The following is an 18,207-nucleotide window of genomic DNA, read 5'->3' as shown; positions in this document are numbered from 1 at the left end:
GCAGTTCCACCCTACTGCTCCAGCCTGAGCAGTACCTGCAACCCTGGACTGGTTTCTGTTTGCCACACCTGCCCTAGGACAGCGGAACCTCCCCACACTCCCAGCGTCTTCAACCTGGGCTCAGCACCACCTGCCCACCTCCCCTGCTCCCTCCCCTTTGCTCAGCAGGGCCCAAAGAACAGCAAGGGAGAGGTGGGCAGTGCCCAGGGTGGACTCCAGGGCCATGCAAGGCCAGGCAGGTGGTGGCTGGCATAAGTGCAGGCTGGCCCGTTCTGAAATGAGTGTCTTTATTGCTCGTACCGTACAAATACAGGGACTAAGGCTGGGGGAGAGTGGGAAGAGTTGTCAGATAAACCACATACACACACAGAAAGGAAAAAAAAGACACCCCCAGACCCAAGCCACCCTTACCCCCCACATGCCTTTCTGAGAACTGCTTAGTACAAGAGGTGGAACAGGGAACTCAAAATCACAAAAACTAAATTCCAAACACCCCAGGACAGGGAGGGGGCAGTGGAAGGGGAAGGGCAGCAAGACACCCCCCCCCACAGGAAGGATGAAGCACTCAGGGCCTGGTGGGGCCCAACCCACACATACCACGCACACTCGAGGGCTTGAACACACTGCCCTCACACACGCGCACACACAGCCACGTGCGCCTGCATCCCAGAAGCAGGGACAGCCACGACTCCGTCCGCAGCAGGGATGTAGACGCTTGCTCATGTTCACCTTAAGGCTTCAGAACGTGGCCCTGGAGGCAGGGAGGGGGCGAGGGAGCCTGACACCCCAGTATGTACTGGAGACATCCACCACACTCCCTCCTCAACCATAGTCCACTGGGCCCAATACTGTCTCTGTGAGAGATGTGTAACAGCTGAGGCTGGTGCCCCTCTGCCCCAGGCAGAAAGGAGGGGCAATCCTAGCTCCTAAAGGGCTGGAACAGGTTTAGGGTCCAGCAGGGAAAGGCCTGCTGGACAGAAGCCCTAGTAAGGCACGGGGCTGGGGGCGGGGCAGGCAGACTGCCCCAAAAGTGGCTCCTGCTTTATCCACAAGTCAGGAGAGCAGCTTGGGGAGGAGGGTGGCCCCCTTCCTGGTTCCCTACAACCCAGGTCCAAGGAGTCCCAACCCCTGGTCCCATAGCTTTCAAAGGCCCCCTGCCTATCCCTGGACATTATTGCTTTTTTGCCCCCATGGGGTGGCACTGGGTGGACTAAGGCCCTCGAGCCAGGCCCAGGACACAGAAGGCCATGGGCATCATCTCCTGTGGCCGTCTGGAAGCAGCCTCTCCCCAGAAGCAGCAGCGCAGGCAGCGCCTGTGAACGCTCAGCCAGAAATCCAGGCCAACCCCTAAGCTCTGCGCTCTGCCCTCTCCAGGGCTGGTATTGATGAAAGACCTGAAGCTCTGTCCTCCCAGCAGCCATCAGGGCAGAAGGTGGCCAGTCCTCCAGCACTGGTCTGGGCACAGAGGGAGGTGGTGGGGATGGCTACAGGGGTGCGGGGGGAGGGCAGGCAAGGACTGAAGGAGATACTGGGAACTGGAGGGAGGGATGGGAACACAAACCAAAAAGGCAAAATAAAAAGGTTTTCTTAAAAAAGCCACCCAGGTGATGGACAGCGTCCACTGGTGTGTCCTCTGGCGACAGCGGCGGCTCACTCGCGGATGCTGGCCGAGTAGGAGAACTGGGGGAAGTGCGTCCGCTGGTCCAGCTCCAGTGAGCCCAGGCTGTCATCTGTGGGGGTAGGTGGAGGCGGATCGGGGTGAGCAGCCAGCAGGCAGCCAGGGGCATCCCTTGGAAGACTCAGTGGGACCACAGGTCGAGCCCCCAGCCAACCAGGGCTTCCCCGAGAATGGACAGGAAGCTCGGCAAGTTCTCTCCAAGGAGCCCTCCCTCAACCGCAGCCCACCTGTCAGGGATGTACCCACAGCCCCTGCCCCACGTCCCCTTCATCTCCCTTCCTCTTCCCCGCACTACACTCTAGCTTAGACCTCTCCAGCTAGAATGCCCCACCCGGCCCACCACATGGAGCCAGAGGACCTTCTCACACCTGGGTGCAGCCCTATCCCTTTGCCCCAAGCCCTTCCTTGGCTCCCTAAGTGAAAGATCCCCTGGCCAGGCATGGTGGCACATGCCTGTGATCTCAGCCCTCCAAGAAAATGTTCAAATGTGGAGGAGGGGGAGAGGAAAGGAAGGAAGAGACAAGAAAAAAAATGGGAACACAGAATTTGTAAATAAGGGACTGAAGAGGGGAGAGGGGAAAGGCAAAATGAAAGAAGGTATATCATGTAGGGGTACACATACATGATGAATGTTTATCTACATTACCAATAACAAATGTAATATTAAAAAAAAAAATAAGAAAAAGAAATCCCAGCTCTCTGAGAGGCTGAGGAAGGAAGGCAGCAGGTTCAATCCCAGACTGGGCAATTTGGTGACTTAGTAAGATCCTGTCTCAAAAATAAAGGGCCGGGATGTAACTGCAGAGTGGGAAAAAAGTCATTTCCCCTGGTGACCCCAGAGATCCTTTGTCAAAAGGCTGACCCCCACGCCCTCTTACCTTCCTGAACCTTCTGTTCTCCCTGAAAGCTATTCCTCCACTGCCGAGCTCTCCCTACCACATGCACCCCCAGGGATGCGCCCCAGCTGACAGCCTATTTCAGGGACCCCCTCTGCTCTGTGCCAGGGTCCTTCCATCCTACACAAACTGACCCACTCTGGGCCAGGCCCCAAGCTGCACTGCTGGGGCTCCCCTAGGGTAGGGCTCAGGGCCAGCTCGGTCATCCGTGGTCACCGCCATCTCTAGTCCAGCCAGGTGGGTTCACAGTAAACACAGACAGCAGAAGATTCAAAAAATCAATCTCTCCAACAATTGGCATCTCCTGCCAGAGCTCCAACCCAGGGTCTAGAATGCATTTAGTGACCCTTAGTGACCCTCCTCCAGCCTAGAGAGGACCAATGGTAAGTGGCCCTACACTCAGATCTTAGGACAAACTCCCAGGTGCAGAGAGGATGGCCTGCCAGAGTCCTTCCAGGGATCTGCGTACACCTCACCCCCACCCGCCAGACCCAGTGGCCCAACACTCACAGCGGTCCGGGGGTGTGATTGTGATGGACTGGGCGGTGAACTCGTCATCGAAGTACCTCGTGTCAACCTCAGAAGTGACCTGAGGCTTGAATGGTGGCAGCAGCTAGAGGACAGGAGCACATATTCAGGGACCCCGAGGGCAGGCCCCAAGCCAGCTGGCCCATGTCAGGCCTCGGGGCTCCTGCTGGGGTAGGGAGAGGCCTCACCTTCTTCTGTACCACATCCTGCCAGTTGATGCTCAGGAAGAATCTGTGCTCCATGACCTCCTTCGCATCACTGGGCCCCCCACCAAGCCTGGGTGGAGACAACCATCAGTACCGGGCCCGCAGCAGCCAGGACACCAGGCTTCCATGTGGCAGGCGTGAGCCTGAGACACGCAGGCCCCTCAGAGCCTTAAGACTGTCCTGACCGCAAACCACCACTTCAGTGGGGGAAAGAGCTCAAGAAAGCTAGCTCCCAGGCTCAGGGGCACAGTGGGGAGACACCAATCAGGTCCTGTGTGGACTTACAGCCTGCCCTGGCCCTGAGCACAGGACTAGAAAATGACTGATTTATATCCTGGCTCAGCTACATACAACTCAATACCCCTGGGCCAGAGACAGCACTGCCCATTTCTCAATGTCTCCATAAATCACCAGCACAGGCAGTGTTAAAGACTGGCCCAGAGCATGAAGGTGCCTTCCAATGCCACCTGCAGGGACCCTCAGGGGCTACACAGGGGACAACACATACTGTGAGCCCACAGGATTATTCATGTGGACACTACAGCCTCCAGGCTGAGGGACAGTGGCAGCAGGGGCCCTGGGCTGGGCGGGGCAGACACCAGCCCTCACCTCTGTTTGGGGTCTTTCTTCAGCAATCCGGCCAGCAGGGACTTGGCCTCAGGGCCAAGCGTGCGCGGGAAGCGGATCTCCTCCATGAGGATGAGCTCGAAGAGGCGCTCATGGTCCTGGTTGTAGAAGGGCAGGCGGCCGCACATCATCTCATACATGACCACACCCAGCCCCCACCAGTCCACGGCACGGCCGTAGTCATTGTCCTCCAGGACCTGTGGGGTAGGGCCAGTGAGTAGGCAGCCCCACACTAGGGCAGCGGGGGAGATGGAAGGTCATGGCTCTGTCACCCCTCCACCCTTGGCCTACAGGTCTCTGCACCCCTCAGCCCCAGTCACCTCAGGCGCCAGGTACTCCGGAGTCCCACAGAAGGTTTTCATGGTAGCCCCATCACTGATGCCCTCTTTGCACAGGCCAAAGTCAGTAATCTTGATGTGACCATCTTTGTCCAGCATGAGGTTTTCCAGCTGCAGGAAAAATCAGTTTGAGACTCACATACTCCCAGGGCTCCTTGTCACCCAGCCCTGGCTACTAGGAGGCTGTGGCTTGAGGCATCAGTTGTTATGTCAGGGGCACTTGGGCACCAACTTCCCTGGGGCTAGCACAGCCACAGTGTGTGCAAAGGAACACACACACCATTAGAGTTAAGCATTCACCCTGTGAAGCTCATAGAAGGTCAGATGTAACACCACCCCGTGTTCCGGCCTCCCACTAAGGGAAGACTGAAATTTTTTAAGGTCTAGTGCCACTAAAGGCACTCTTTGTTGTGTGTTATTCTAAAGATTTTTCTTTTACTTATGAAACAGACACCAGCAAAGAAAAATATAAAACAAATGGACAATGTAGTGGTACCTTTGTATAACTTTCACTAGGTCAAGAAATAACATCAGGAAAGCCCGGGACTTCTATGTGCCCCTTCCTAGTTATCAGACATCTCCCACCTCAGCTTTACAGGTTTTTTTTTCTTTGTCATGCTGGGGATGGAACCCAGGCCCCCACACATGCCAGGCAAATGCACCACCCCGAGCCACATCCCCAGCCCTTCTTCTGTAAGTTTTAACACTGACATGTATATCTACAGACCACAGTGGACCCCATCTGCTCTAGCCTAGGAGGTAGGTCCACCTGCTGAGTACTGTAGGTTGTTCTCTTTCTGCTGCCTGGCACCCTCCATGTGGAGGAACCACACGTCTCTGGCCTTCTGTGGCGGGGTGTGGCCAGTGTGAATGGTACTGCCCAGCTGTGTGCACATGTGCCCAGGTGAACGCAGCTGCTCTGTTGGGGAGGACACTGCACTGGCACTTCCCAAAAGGCTCCTACAATCTGAATGCACACCTTAGCCCAGCACTGGAGAGGCTCAAGCTGATGAGCACTGTGAGTCCCAGGGCAGCCTGCACTAGAGAGCTCTCAGCCCTGTCTCAAAATACCCTATCTGCAAAAAAAAAATGTTTTAAACTATGCTTGCACTAACACACATGTCCACCAATAGCTGGGACTGCTCACAGGAATTCAGGAAAGTCCTCACCACAGAACCATGAGGCTGACTCCTTGATGTGAAGCCCACAAGGGTGCTGTGCTCGCAGCCCCTCACTCCAGCCACATGCTCACCTTGATGTCACGGTACACCACGTCCCGTGAGTGCAAGTACTCAAGAGCCGAGACGATCTCTGCACCATAAAACCGGGCCCTGTCCTCTGTGAAGACTCGCTCCCGGGACAGGTGGAAGAAGAGCTGCAGGGAGGGTGGGAAGAGATCAGATCCCAGCCCCAAAGGGAGTGTGGCCCCACAGCCACCCTTGTGACATGCTGCCACAAGGACTGAGCAAAGGACAGTGACTGAGAAAAGCTCACAGGAAGAAAAAAACAAAAGCAGAGGAAAAGAGTGACAACAGCCAGCAGGTACCAATGACAGGATCTAGAGAACAGGAGGAAGGGACAGATGAAGGAGAGAGTGACAGCAGGAAAGCAAGGACAAACACAAGTCATGAGCAAAGGACACTTAACTATAGGACCAAATCCAACAATGCAAACCAACGAGCCAGTCCACTAAGTCCATCTGCATGCAGAGAAGGAGTGAGGGACAAACAGGTGACAAGGGGAGAGGAAGGCACTGATGTGTAGGAGGGGAAAGGAGAGGAAAACACAGGGAGCAGAGCCAGTAGACTTTAACCCTTGTGTACTTTCCTCGGAACCTGTAAAGAGAACATCCTTCTGCCCAGTCACCCAGCCACCCCCACAGCCTCTCTTGTGCCTTTCTGGACCCCTTTGGAGCCCCAAGACAGTGCACTCACTAGCTGTGTGAGCCAGGAGCCACAGAGCCTCCTGAATCTCAGTGGAAGAAAGCCGGGCAGGAGGCCTTGACACTCATCAAGCCTCCCTCCAGCCATTCCATCAAGGCACCCCCCTGCCCCTGACACAGATGCAGGAAGTCGGGCCAGGGGCTGCAGCTCACCTCCCCACCGTTGGCGTACTCCATCACAAAGCACAGGCGGTCGTGTGTCTGGAAGGCATACTTCAGTGCCTGCAGAGTGAGGGCAAGAGGCACTGAGGTCAGATGCAGGCAACCGGAGGGCTCTGCCCAGATTCACATGCGCATTCCCCTGCCCCCAGGAGCCATGGGAGTTCAGAGATGGGTTTGACTCCTAGGCCCAGCTTGGGAGAAACTAGAACTACAGTATCTCTCTCTCTTTTTTTTTTTTTTTTTTTTGCTTTGTTCTGTTTTTGTATTTTTGTACAGGGTCTACAGGGTTTCACTATGTAGACTGGACTCATAGTGATCCGCCTGAGTTCAGCCTCCCAAGAGCTGGGATTACAGGCACGTGCCACCACAGCACCTCTTGTTTTAACAGTAAGCTACACTAAACATTATCCCTTGTGCATGCACACATGCGCACACGTGTACACACACACATACACAAAATGTGTGCTGTGGCTGTGGCTAGCCATGGCAATAATGGTTTAGAAACTGATTCTAGGGCTGGGGAGATGGCTCAGCAGGATAAGCACTTCCATGGCAAGCGCAAGGACCTGAGTTCAATCCAATACAGGATAGACAGTGGTTTAATTCCCAAACTATGTTCCAGGAGGACCGCCAGAGGATTCTTGTAAGACCCTATGAGAAACATGGTCACAACTCTACAGTACCTTGGACTGTTTCTCAGGTACTTTGTTAGATCTCATATGTACAAATGTCATGACTTAATAGGATTCTTGGACAGTAACTGAACTAAAGATACAGTACATGCCTATATCCCCAGCAACTTGGCAGGTGCAGGCAGGAGGATCACAGGTTTGAGCCCAGGCTGGGCAACCTAGCGAGTCATAAATAAATAAATAGGCCAAGGATGTAACTCAGGACAAGACTCTGGATTCAATTCCCAGTTTTAAAAAAAAGCACATCAGCCACCTTTAATCTAGTCACTAAACTAACAGCTGCCAGTCCTAATGGAGTCCATGATCCAAAAGATACCTCCAAAGAAGGTATCCACTGGACCGAGCTTGACAGGAGACACAACAATAACACTATTTTTTTTTTTTTTTTTTTTTTTTTTGATGGAACTGGGGATTGAACTCAGGCCCTTGCGCTTGCCAGGGAAGTGCTTATCCTATTTTTTGTACCGGGAATCAAACTCAGGACCTTAGGCCAGGGAGATGGCTCAGTGTAATAAGCGCTTCCCTGGCAAGTGCAAGGACCCGAGTTTAATCCTCGGTTCTAGAAAAAAAAAAATTGTCACGCAGGCATGGGTGCCACTAAGCTGTATCCCTAGCCATTCTGGTATTTTAAAATCAACATGAAACATCCTCCCGCTTAGCTGAACTGGGCTAAGCACCCCTCACAGAGAAAGTAGCCTCACTCTCCAGGAGTCATCCTATTAGGCCACCTCTCTGGTCCCTCAAAGTGCCCATATGAAGCTGTTGTCTATGAAGACAGTATCATCCCAGTGCTTGGTTCAGGCACAGCGTGGAGGCTAGGACCCAACCCATGCAAGGCTGCACTCTGGAGCAGCAGGTGTGGGCTCTTTCCCTGAACTCCTTCACTCTGGGCCTGAAGTGAAGGCCCCTACTGCCTGAGAAAGTGGGTGCAACTCACCGTGAGGAAAGGGTGCCTGGTGTTCTGGAGGACCCGACTTTCCGTGACCGTGTGAGCAACTTCATCCTGCAGACAGAGAGTGAGCGGCTGGGAGCAACACCATGTCCATCTGCCTCAGCACCGGTTTTTACAAAGACAGTCAAGCAAGAACTTGGGGAAATGCAATTCCATTATAAAAGCAAAAAGCATGACGGGAGTATGATGGGCCATCTACAAGCTCTAAATAATGAACCCAGATAAGGATAATCAGCAGTTTGCTTAAAACCACAAGGTGAAAAGTGATTGAGAACTTTACAATGGGAAGATGAGGGCTGGGCCATGTAAACCCAAGCCAAGGTAACATATAATCTGGATCTTTTTTTTTGTCTTTGTGGAACCGGGGATTGAACTCAGGCCCTTGCACTTGCCAGGGAAGCACTTGTTCTACTGAGCCATCTCAGTAGCCCTGGCCCCTATAATCTGGATCTTGATTGATCTCTAAAGGCTCATGTGTTGGTGGCCTGGTCCCTCGCCCATGTTGCTACCAGCGGGGGATGGAACTTCTGGGAGGTAGGGTCTAGGAGAAGAAGATAGGTCACTGGGACCTCACCATGATGTTCTGTGCCCACACAGGTCCAAAGCAAAGGAGCTAAGCCATCATGGCTTGGAATCTCTGCAGCTCCAAGTCAAAATAAATCTTCTGTCCTTACAAGTTATTTATCTGTTATTTTGTCACGATGCAAGGCTGTCTAGCATACAGCCCCACAGAGAGAACAAGAAGACATCATAAGACCCCTGAGATGCCACAGAGGATGTGGGAATCAGCAGCTATAAAGTGTTCTTGCCCAAAGAAGGAAATGGGTCTAATCAAGGCTGAAGAGTGAGGCAGCACTTCTCAGGGTGTGGTCCTTGCAACGGCTGCAGCAGCATGGCCTGGGAACTTGCAGAAATGCAAATTCTCAGGCCCTACAGCAGCTCTACTGAGCAGAAACTTGGGGGTGGGGTGGAAGTGGGGGATATTCCTGCCTTACAAACCCCTGGGCTTCTTGAATACAAGCCTAAGAGTAGGCTCACTGGGAGAGCTTCCACACCTTAGTCATCTGGCCGCCAACTGTGCTTTGGGCGTGTCCATCCCTGGGGCATGTCTAAAGTCATTTTTTGTTAGCACAACAGGAGGCTGCTGCTAAACCTCTTAGAATGGAAAGGATATCCCCCTCTTCCTCGGTAAAGAATGATGTGGCCCAAAGTATCAGTGTACTGAGGCTTACAAGGCCCGGTGAGACCAATTATATCAGAGACTAAGTTTCTTTTGTTGGATACGATCACAGCACTGCATATTTTTAAAAATCTTCATCCACTAAGGCACATTTAAAAAAGTTTGTATGCTTAGGCAAGCGCAAGGACCAGGGTTCGATCCCCAGCACCACATGCTGTGATGGCCCTGCCCCTGCCCCTGCCCCTGGGCGTGATGAGCAGGGCACGAAGTCTGGGTGTGGTGGTGCATGCCTGTAATCCCAGTGCTGGGGAGGCTGAAAACAGAAGGATCACTACAAGTCAGAGCTGCATAGTAAGACCCTGTATCAAATACATAAAAGATAAATAATAAAAAAAAGTTTGTATGGCTGAAAATATCTAAAATACACCATAAAACACTCCAGAACCAAAAAAGGGGAGGGCAGACTGAATGAAACAAGATTAAAATGCTTTCACAGAATTCCTGTTACATGGCAGTCCATCATATTTTTCTTCTTAAAATTTATGTCTGAAATGTGCTACTACAAAATCTGTTAAATAAGGCAAAAACATAGTTCCATTTATGACCCCACTTCCAACAGCCTCCCAGTCTTTTATCATGGCAAGGGGCCTCCTTCAAGCCTAGACAGCACCTACTGTGTGAGGCTCCTGCATTCTCCACAGCTAGAGGTGGATTTGGGACTCGAAGGTGGGCCAATTCCTCCCTGGGCTCAGGCTCCCCTTCTCTGACAGGGGAGTGAGGGAACAAGACCTAGTGGACAGGCTAAGTAAGGCAGAACGCTGTTGTGACACTGCTCTAGCCTGCCAGAGTGCCCAGGTACTGCCTCATATCAGATTGTAGCTCCCAATAAATCATGAGGGCAGGGGAGGAGCTAGGTGGGAAAGCACATGGCTCTTATGTACAAGGCCCTGGGTTCCACCCCCTGCACCACCCAAACAAATTAACAAGACAGAAGGTCACTGTTTTGGAGTATGCTGAACTAGGCCCAAGCAAACCAGACCAAACCAAAAATTGAGTCACTCATGCTAAATGCCACATAATCCCAAGGAAACAAAGAAGCAGCTAGACCCCAAGACAAAGAAGTTTTTCCTGAAAATAAGAAAGTCCAGTCTACCTGAGTGTGATAAGGAAATCTCCTCTGCTTTACTCCTACAAAGGGTAACCTCACATCACCTGATGTTAACCAATCAGCCTTTTCCCACTTATTGCCACCTTACAAAATCCACTGTCCAGTGGAAGCTTTTACTCTATTGTGTAGAATGGAGTCTGCCCCCATTCATGAATCACAAATAAAAGCCAATTAGATCTAAAACTAAATTTGTTTTCATTCTTTTTCTTCTGACAGCCACAAAAAAGCAAGTGCATGGCCGTCCTCAGAGCACTCACCTTGGCAATGATGACTTCCTTCCGCAGGATCTTCATGGCATAGTAGCGGCCCGTGGCCTTTTCCCGCACTAGGATGACTTTGCCAAAGGTGCCCTTGCCGAGGAGTTTGAGATAATCAAAGTCATTCATGGTCTGTGGTGTGGAGAAAAAGCAGGGTCAGTCTGTGCTGGCACTTGGCCCATGGGAGGAAGTTTTAACAAAGAAAGAAGTAAACCAAAGATGCTGCTGCCCTGGCAGAGGCTCCCGTGGGAGGGAGCTCTGGGCAGCAACCGTCCTGGGCAACCTGTAGGCCCAGGCTCTCCCAGGCACTGCCTTAGAAGGAGAGTTCTCAATGTGGAGAGAGCTGCAAGCTCTACCCAGGGTGTTTCCTTGTTCCATGGAACAGAGCAGCCCCATGACAACCACCTGCCCCACAGGGCACCATGCAGTCTCGGGGACGAAGCCCTGCACACTTTATATGGAACAAAGGGAGACAGGGCTGGCACAGCCCCAGCCCCTCGCCACCTGCCCCGGCACTCACTCACCACTTTGGCCCGTGCCTTGCTGACTGCCACTTCCATCTCCTCGGGTGTGGAAGAGTCACCTGGGGAGCCACACTTGTAGTCCATGGGGTCCTCACCAGAGACTCGCTGCTTGAGGCTGTTGGCAACCATCTGGATGGCCCGCATCCACTCCTCCCTGTGTGGGCACATGTTTGAGTCCCTGGCCTCAGAGCTGGGAGGGCTGAAGGTCACCTCCCAGAGGAGGCACAGCCCCACCTCCTCCAACAGGAGAGTGGACACCAAACTCTTCTGGGGCTTGAGGGAGCAAAGCCTGAGCCAGGCAGAGCAGACAGGGCTGACTGACAACTTCCAAGCTCTGCCTTTTGATGGATGGGGAAAATGGACCATGAGATGGATCATCCATCACCCAGTAGCCCTTTGAAGCCGAACAGAATTAAAACAATCAAAAGGGGAGGTTGGTTTTTGCTCACAAGCTCTTGATAAAGAGCCACCACCCTAAGCCTTGCATGAGGGAGGACCGGTGCTCTAGAACACCGGAGTGTTCTCTAGAAGACCGGTGCTCTAAACTCCTCTAGAACAAATGGCCAGTTCAGGCTTACAAGTCACTGGTGTCTAGTAAAGAAAAACAGTGAAAGCATCTGCAAAGGCTAGATATGTTGTGTTAACCTGAGAAGTCTAGAAGTTTAATTAAGTGACTTAGCCATGGTCCTTACTTTGTAAACATTGGGAGCCAGTGCAAGAGGTGGGCAGGGAGAAGGTGTGAGTTCTACACCAGCTGACGGCAGGAGAAAAAAAGAGGCTTGCTCTCCCCTTTTGCTCTTGCTGCTTTTGCTGTCCTCTACTGCCTTGAACTGTTACCCTCTGCCATGCCATCTTGCCTTGGAAGCATTAGGGACTGAAACCTTCACAAACTGTGAGTTAAATAAACCTTTCCTTCCTTAATTTTGGGCACCCAATATTTTGTCCCAGCAAAGAGAGAAAAGTAACCAAGACAGCATCCAAGAGCCAAAGCAGCTGAGATTCCTACAAGGCCAGAGCTGGCGGGCAGGACTCCCTAGCAGGGCACAGCCTCTGCTGGAGAGGGCCTGTGCACACCCAGGCAGAGCAGTGTTTCAAACCGCTGGGGAAGAATTTTTTCAATACTTGCAAATTTTCTTTCTTTCTAGTAAGTACAAATGACTAGAAACAAAAAAAGAAAAAAATACTGACCAAAAAAAAAAAAAACACCTAGTCTAAATGACTGCCTATATCCTTTCACTAAGGACCTACCCGATAGCAACTTTAGGCAGTTCAAGCCAATGTATTCAAGGGCCTGTGTACTGTGCTCGTGGGACTAGTGGGAAAAAGAAAACATTCGCTAAGAATGAGACAATTCAAAGAGCGAGTAAGCAGGCAACCTCCCAAATCCTGGTGATTAAAATAAGCCGCAGTGAGTGTAGCCAGTTCTGTCAGGTGCCAAGAACGGAGAGCTGCTGAGCCCTTCACACACACCCTCCAGAACCGCCCTTGCAGCCAGTGCTGCCGCCCCACGGCTGCCCAGGCACCAAGGGCCCTGCCGTGAACCCCAGGGCACAACATGTGCAGAGACTGCGCCTACGAGCCTGAGCCCAGCCCTGCCCTCTGCCTAGCACTGTCCCTGGGCAAGCAGGCTCACTTCCATTCCCATCAGTTCTACAGCACAGTTTGCCACGCTTCACACCGGCGAACACAGTCACATCTCAGAGCTGGCAGTCTGTCGTCATTTAACTGTGCGCTGGTATTTCTTGGTATTATATAAAAGCACGCCTTCCAGATGGTGGTATCTTACACGCACCAGTGCACGCCAGTCATGCTTCACAGAGGGTTCTTGTGGGATGGTGAGATTGCGCAGAGAGCAGCTATGCAGTTAGACTGCAGCTGAGACAGAGAGGCAGGGCTGAGTGAGGACCTGGAGGGGTCCAGGCAGCTCCCGCAGAAAAAGGAAGATGCAGCATGGTGTGGAGCTCTGTGCTATGAGAGGCAGAAAAGACAGATTTTCTGCTCACACAAACACAACTCTGGAGCCAAAACTGCACCCAGGGAGCCTGGAAGAGGCTTCTATGATAGACACAAGATGAGCACGGTGGCACATGCCTGTAATCCCAGCACTTAGGAGGCTGAGGCAGGAGGATGGCTGCAAGTTTGAGATCAGCCTGAGTTACAAAGTGAGGTCAAAGTCATTCTGAACAGCACAGTGGAGACTATCTCAAAAAGAAAAAAAAAACAACCACAAAACATGCACTCTTATTAACCACCCACTGCCTCATTATAAAGGAGGAAACTGAGACACAGATTACAAGAACATATGCAAGAAAAAGTACAGTAGGCATCCTGAGCCTAATAGCCAGACTCACAAAAGGCCAGTGGCCTCCCTGAGAGCAGGGCTGCTGCTGCCCAGCTCTGTGACCGGCTGAACCAAGTGAGGACTGAGCTCAGAGCCCCAGTCAGGGCCAGGAGGTTCAACCTCCTCAGACTGGCCCGCCTGCACATGCTTCCCACCATGCTTTGTTAGAGATGCACGAATACCCATCATGCCCCACAGGGCAGCCATCATGAGCTGACATTCCACCCCTCCCCACCAAGTCAGCCTGCATGTCAGCCCTCCAGGGCAGGGATTTGTATGGGGTGCTCTATAAGTATTTAGGTAATGACCAAGCAAGGCAGTCCTGGGCCTAGGCACAGTGAGGCCAGCACATGCTCAGGCAAAGCGGGGTTGGGCTCTTCCTTGCGCTTGCCAGGGAAGCACTTATTCCACCGAGCCATCTCCCCGGCCCCTTCCAGCCAGTGTTTTTCAACTGGTTTTATTTTTATTTTTGTTTGTTTGTTTGTTTTGGCGGAACCAGGGATTGAACTCAGGCCCTTGCGCCTGCCAGGGAAGCGCTTATTCTACTGAGCCATCTCCCTGGCCCCTCAACTGGTTTTAACTTGTACTCCCTTTGGAATAAATTGCAACTTAAAACTCAATCCCTATATTAATGTTACTGTTTTCCAAAACAGATCAGGAGCAGGGTAGAAACACATCCCATGATACGTTTTATCGCAACTGTCTTTTTGGAAAGTTAAAAATGCTGATTTTGCTGGGCACAGTGGCCCATGCCTACAACCCCAGCACTCAGGAAGCTGAGGCAGGAGGATTGCTGCAAGATTCATGCCAGCCTGGGCTCCACAGTGAGTATTAAAGGCCACTCTAAAACTACATAGTGAGAACCTGCCTCAAACCACCCCTTCAAAAAAAATAAAAAATAAAAAAGCAAAAATAAATACCTAAATAAAATGAAATACTGATTTTGAGTGTTAAGGTGGTAGACTAAAAAAGAAACTCATAGATCTCCTAAGAAAAACATGTAGCTCTCACACAGAGTCTGAGAGTGTATTCTGCGGCAGGCCTGGCTCCCCTCTCACCTCATGGAAGGCTCACAAGGAAATGGGAGGCCCAATCCCACCCACCACCAAGAGCCAAGGTGGGCAGGGGTCCCTTGGGCTGTCCTACAGCCTGACCAGCCACAGGGACAGCTCCAAATGGACCAAGGTTGAATGGTTACAGCACTGAGAATCCAGAGTAAAAGCAAGGGCCTCTGTCCAGGATACTCCTCAAGGGTTTGCAACACAATGTCTGGGGCAGAGGGGAGCTCCCACCCAAAGGGACCCCCAGGAGGAGAGCCCCAGGGAAACCTGCCTGCTTTCTGGCCAGTGGACCACCAGAGAAAGATCAGCAGTGACAGGCCTGCTCCACAGCCCCCACCTCACTCAGTTCTTAAGAACATGGCGAGGAGCCACTGACATGCAGCTTGAGGCCCACGAAGGCAGAGGCAGTCACACAGGCACCGTGCAGAGCTGGGGCTCATGCCCAGGTCCACTCTGCTCCTCCCTGTCCCCATGCCATGTGTCTCTGTGCCAGTGGTCCAGAGGAGCTATGAGTCCTAGGCAAGGCTCAAAAAGATCAAGTAAAGATACTCCCTGGAAAGCTCCTAGAGCCTGGTGTGGTGGCACATGCCTCTAATCCCAGCATCTGGGAGGCTGAAGCAGGAGGATCCCTGTGAGTTCAAGACTAGCCTCGGCTACAAAGCAAATGAAAGCCCAGCCTGAACTGCATAGTGAAACCCTGTCTCAAAAAGAAAAAAAAAAAAAAAAAGGTTCACGGCGCAACGCACATCATGTCATGGGCCAAAGTAGGACACTACCCCTCAGAGGTGTGACATGGACCACTCTGCAGAGGACACCTCCCTCCCCTCGCCACCCCATCAAACACTACTACCATCAGCCCCACCTACAGGGATAGTCACTGGTTTTTGTTTTTGTTTTACAGTAGCAGGGACTGAACTTGGACCCTGCACATGCCAGGCAGGTGCTTATGCCACTGAGCTGTCTCTCCAGCCCACAGACAGTCAGTGTTGTGCTCTGTGTAAATTAATGCCTTTAATTCTCCCAGTAGCCCAGGTGGCAGGTACTGCTAATGTCACTCTATCAACGGGAAGACTGAGACACAGGGACGCTGACACTTCCCTACAGGCACAGCCAGAAAGAAAGAACCAGAAACATAAACCCAGGTGCTCCTTCATCACCCAGGAGCTCTTCCCCTATCAGGGCAACCTCTGCGGCCTTGTTCTGGACACAGAGAAGGCAGCAGAAAACAAGTCTGAAAGGACAGTAGTGCCCCTTTTAAACCATGGCTTTGCTTTCCACAGTCTCAACTACCTGCAGTCAGTGGTGATCCAAAACCACTAAGAAAATTCAAGAAACAATTTGTAGGTTTGAAGCTGCATACCACTCTTAGTGCTGTGATGACATCTTGTGTCACCCTTTCTGTCACTACTTGTTAATCTCTGTGTCTTATAAGTCAAATTTTTATCACAAGTGTGTATATCTTGCTAAAAACACAGTGTATGCAGGGCTGAGTACTATTCAGTTCCAAGAATCTCTGGGGCTTAGAACACATCCCCCTTGGATGAGAGGAGACTATGCAACAAGGCAAGGACCAGAGGTAGAGGGGGAAGGCCTCTCTGAGGATGGGGCACTAATCCAGGCAGGACCTGATAGATGTCCCTGAAACATGGGCCATCCTTGATGTCTGCGACAGGCATCTGCTGTGAGTTAATAAAACAGAAGGGTGGAGCCAGTGGTTCAGACAGCTAGGGAGGGAAAGGATCCAGCCAGTAGGAGCGGCAGAGCAAAGGCCCCAAGGCAGGAAGGAGTCTGGCGTGCCTGGAGATGGCACAGCAAATGCCAGCATCACTGGGGCCAGTGGGAGAGCGGAAACGAGGGCAGGAAGGAGGACCAGCCCTGGCAGGACAGTAGGGAGTGGGCTCTATGGGCTCCTAAGCTCAGGATCTGGGTCTTAATCCTTAACACCACATGGAGTAGCTAAAGGGTATTACACAGGTGGCAGCAGGACTGATTCTGTCAAGTCAGTGGCTGCAGACTAGGGCCCAATCCTGCAAGTGAGGGGTGTCAGCAGCACAGAAGACAAGTGAAAGGAACAGGCCAGCAGCCTTGGGTGCCAACAGACTCCATGCTGCAGTCCTTGGAGGCTCTGTGTGCCCTCCCTCATCTCAGGACAGCAGGACGCTGAGCCTCTAGAAGGACAGGGCAGGCAGCCCCTGTGCTCCAGAGCCCTGGCCCACGCCGTGCTGCTGCGCCCAGCAGGACCAATGTGCCTGAGAAGAATGTTCAGTGAGGGCCAAATGGGCTCTCCTCACCAATATGGGAGGGCAGGCTGACTGGGTCTGACTATGCAGGGGAGTTTATGGCTCTAGGCATCTGGGGTCCATCTCTGCTCACACAGCTTCAGCCTGCACAATAAAGTAAATCACTAGATGTAGATGCCTTAGGCTGGGGTCTAGTTTATGTATAATTGGTTTAAACTATTTATTCTTTTATTCATCCAAGAAATATCCATCGACCACCTACTAATGTGCCAGGCACAAATACAATAGCTATAACATACCACACTTGGTAGATAGATCAGTGCTATGAAGAAAAATAAGCCGGCTAAGGGGAGAGCATCACAGTGGGTGGACAGGACACGCTGAGTAGGTGACCATTAAGCAGTGACCTTGCAAAGTTAAGGAGACAGCCAGAAAGTATCTGGGAAAGGGGGTCCTAGGCACAGAAAACCACAAATGCTGGCACCCCAAAGCAGGACTGTGCTCAGCACATGTAAAAGGGCAGGACTTGTGCACACCCTGGAGTTGACTCCAAGTATGACTAAATGTCACTCAGTTCTTAGTAAAGAAATCCCAACAAAAAGACTGCACCAAGCTGACGTACTACTAAGCAATTCTGTCAAAACTATGGGTCTGCAAACAGTTTCTGTAAAGCACATTTTTGGGCTTTATAAGCCACGGTTTCTGTCACAAGTATGACAGCAGGACAAAGCAGCTAGGGACAACTCACAACAAATGGACACTACTGTTTTACAACAAAAATACCAAAACAGAAGCAGGGCTGTATTTTGCCAATCCTGCTGCAGACTAAACTTCTGGTTTGCAGGAAAGAGACATAGTGCACCAAAGGCATTAGGATGAAGTCCAGAATATGAGACAGCCTACAAATCTGCTAGCCTGGCTCACCAAGATATCAAATGTCTTAGCAAAGATGGTAGCGGGGAGAAAGACAGAGCAGAACTAGATTAAAAGAGGCTATGGCCAGCTATGGTGGCACACTTACAATCACAGTAGAGGCTGAGGCAGGAAAACTGCTGTGACTTTGAGGCCGGCCTGGGCTACTACAGGGAGCTCAAAGCCTAACAAGAAAGAACAAAAAACAAACAAAACAAAACAAAACAAAACAAAACAAAACAAAACAAAACAGGCCAAAGAGTCAACATGCACCTTGAATGAATCCTGGCTTCAAAATCAACCCATTTTAAGGCCAGGTATAGTGGCACATGCCTGTAATTCCAACATTTGGGTGGCAAAGGTATGAGGACCACAAATTCAAGGCCAGCCTGGCCAAATTAGTGATTTAGCAAGACCCAGTCTCAAAATTAAAAAGGGGCTGTTGAATATAGCTCAATGAAATGCTCCAGGCTCAATCTCTAGAAAAAAAAAAAAAAAAAAAA

The 18,207-nt window shown here is 51.5% G+C and overlaps 1 protein-coding gene across 6 annotated transcripts in view; it reads right to left on the bottom strand.

The window, feature by feature from the left end:
• Akt2 (AKT serine/threonine kinase 2) overlaps positions 1 to 18,207 on the bottom strand; it is a 72,769-nt gene that overhangs the window by 15,978 nt on the left and 38,584 nt on the right. For 5 of the 6 annotated variants that reach the window (XM_004647995.2, XM_023708285.1, XM_023708286.1 and 2 more), the window contains exons 5-14: positions 11,151 to 11,304; positions 10,627 to 10,758; positions 8,007 to 8,072; positions 6,369 to 6,437; positions 5,526 to 5,648; positions 4,256 to 4,384; positions 3,918 to 4,132; positions 3,291 to 3,378; positions 3,085 to 3,187; positions 271 to 1,730 (exon numbers count right to left, since the gene is read on the bottom strand). In XM_004647995.2, coding sequence (XP_004648052.1) covers positions 1,651 to 1,730; positions 3,085 to 3,187; positions 3,291 to 3,378; positions 3,918 to 4,132; positions 4,256 to 4,384; positions 5,526 to 5,648; positions 6,369 to 6,437; positions 8,007 to 8,072; positions 10,627 to 10,758; positions 11,151 to 11,304 — 1,159 coding nt within the window. In that variant the 3' untranslated portion in view covers positions 271 to 1,650. Of the gene's footprint in view, positions 1 to 270; positions 1,731 to 3,084; positions 3,188 to 3,290; positions 3,379 to 3,917; positions 4,133 to 4,255; positions 4,385 to 5,525; positions 5,649 to 6,368; positions 6,438 to 8,006; positions 8,073 to 10,626; positions 10,759 to 11,150; positions 11,305 to 18,207 lie in introns of those variants that run through there. The other variant, XR_002819483.1, reaches the window with a different exon arrangement.

The sequence above is a fragment of the Octodon degus genome, unplaced genomic scaffold (assembly GCF_000260255.1).
Source record: "Octodon degus isolate 3935 unplaced genomic scaffold, OctDeg1.0 scaffold00344, whole genome shotgun sequence".
Classification (NCBI taxonomy): Eukaryota; Metazoa; Chordata; class Mammalia; order Rodentia; family Octodontidae; genus Octodon; species Octodon degus.
The sequence above is the reverse complement of the archived record's forward strand: the minus strand, read 5'-3'. Positions and strand labels throughout refer to the sequence as shown.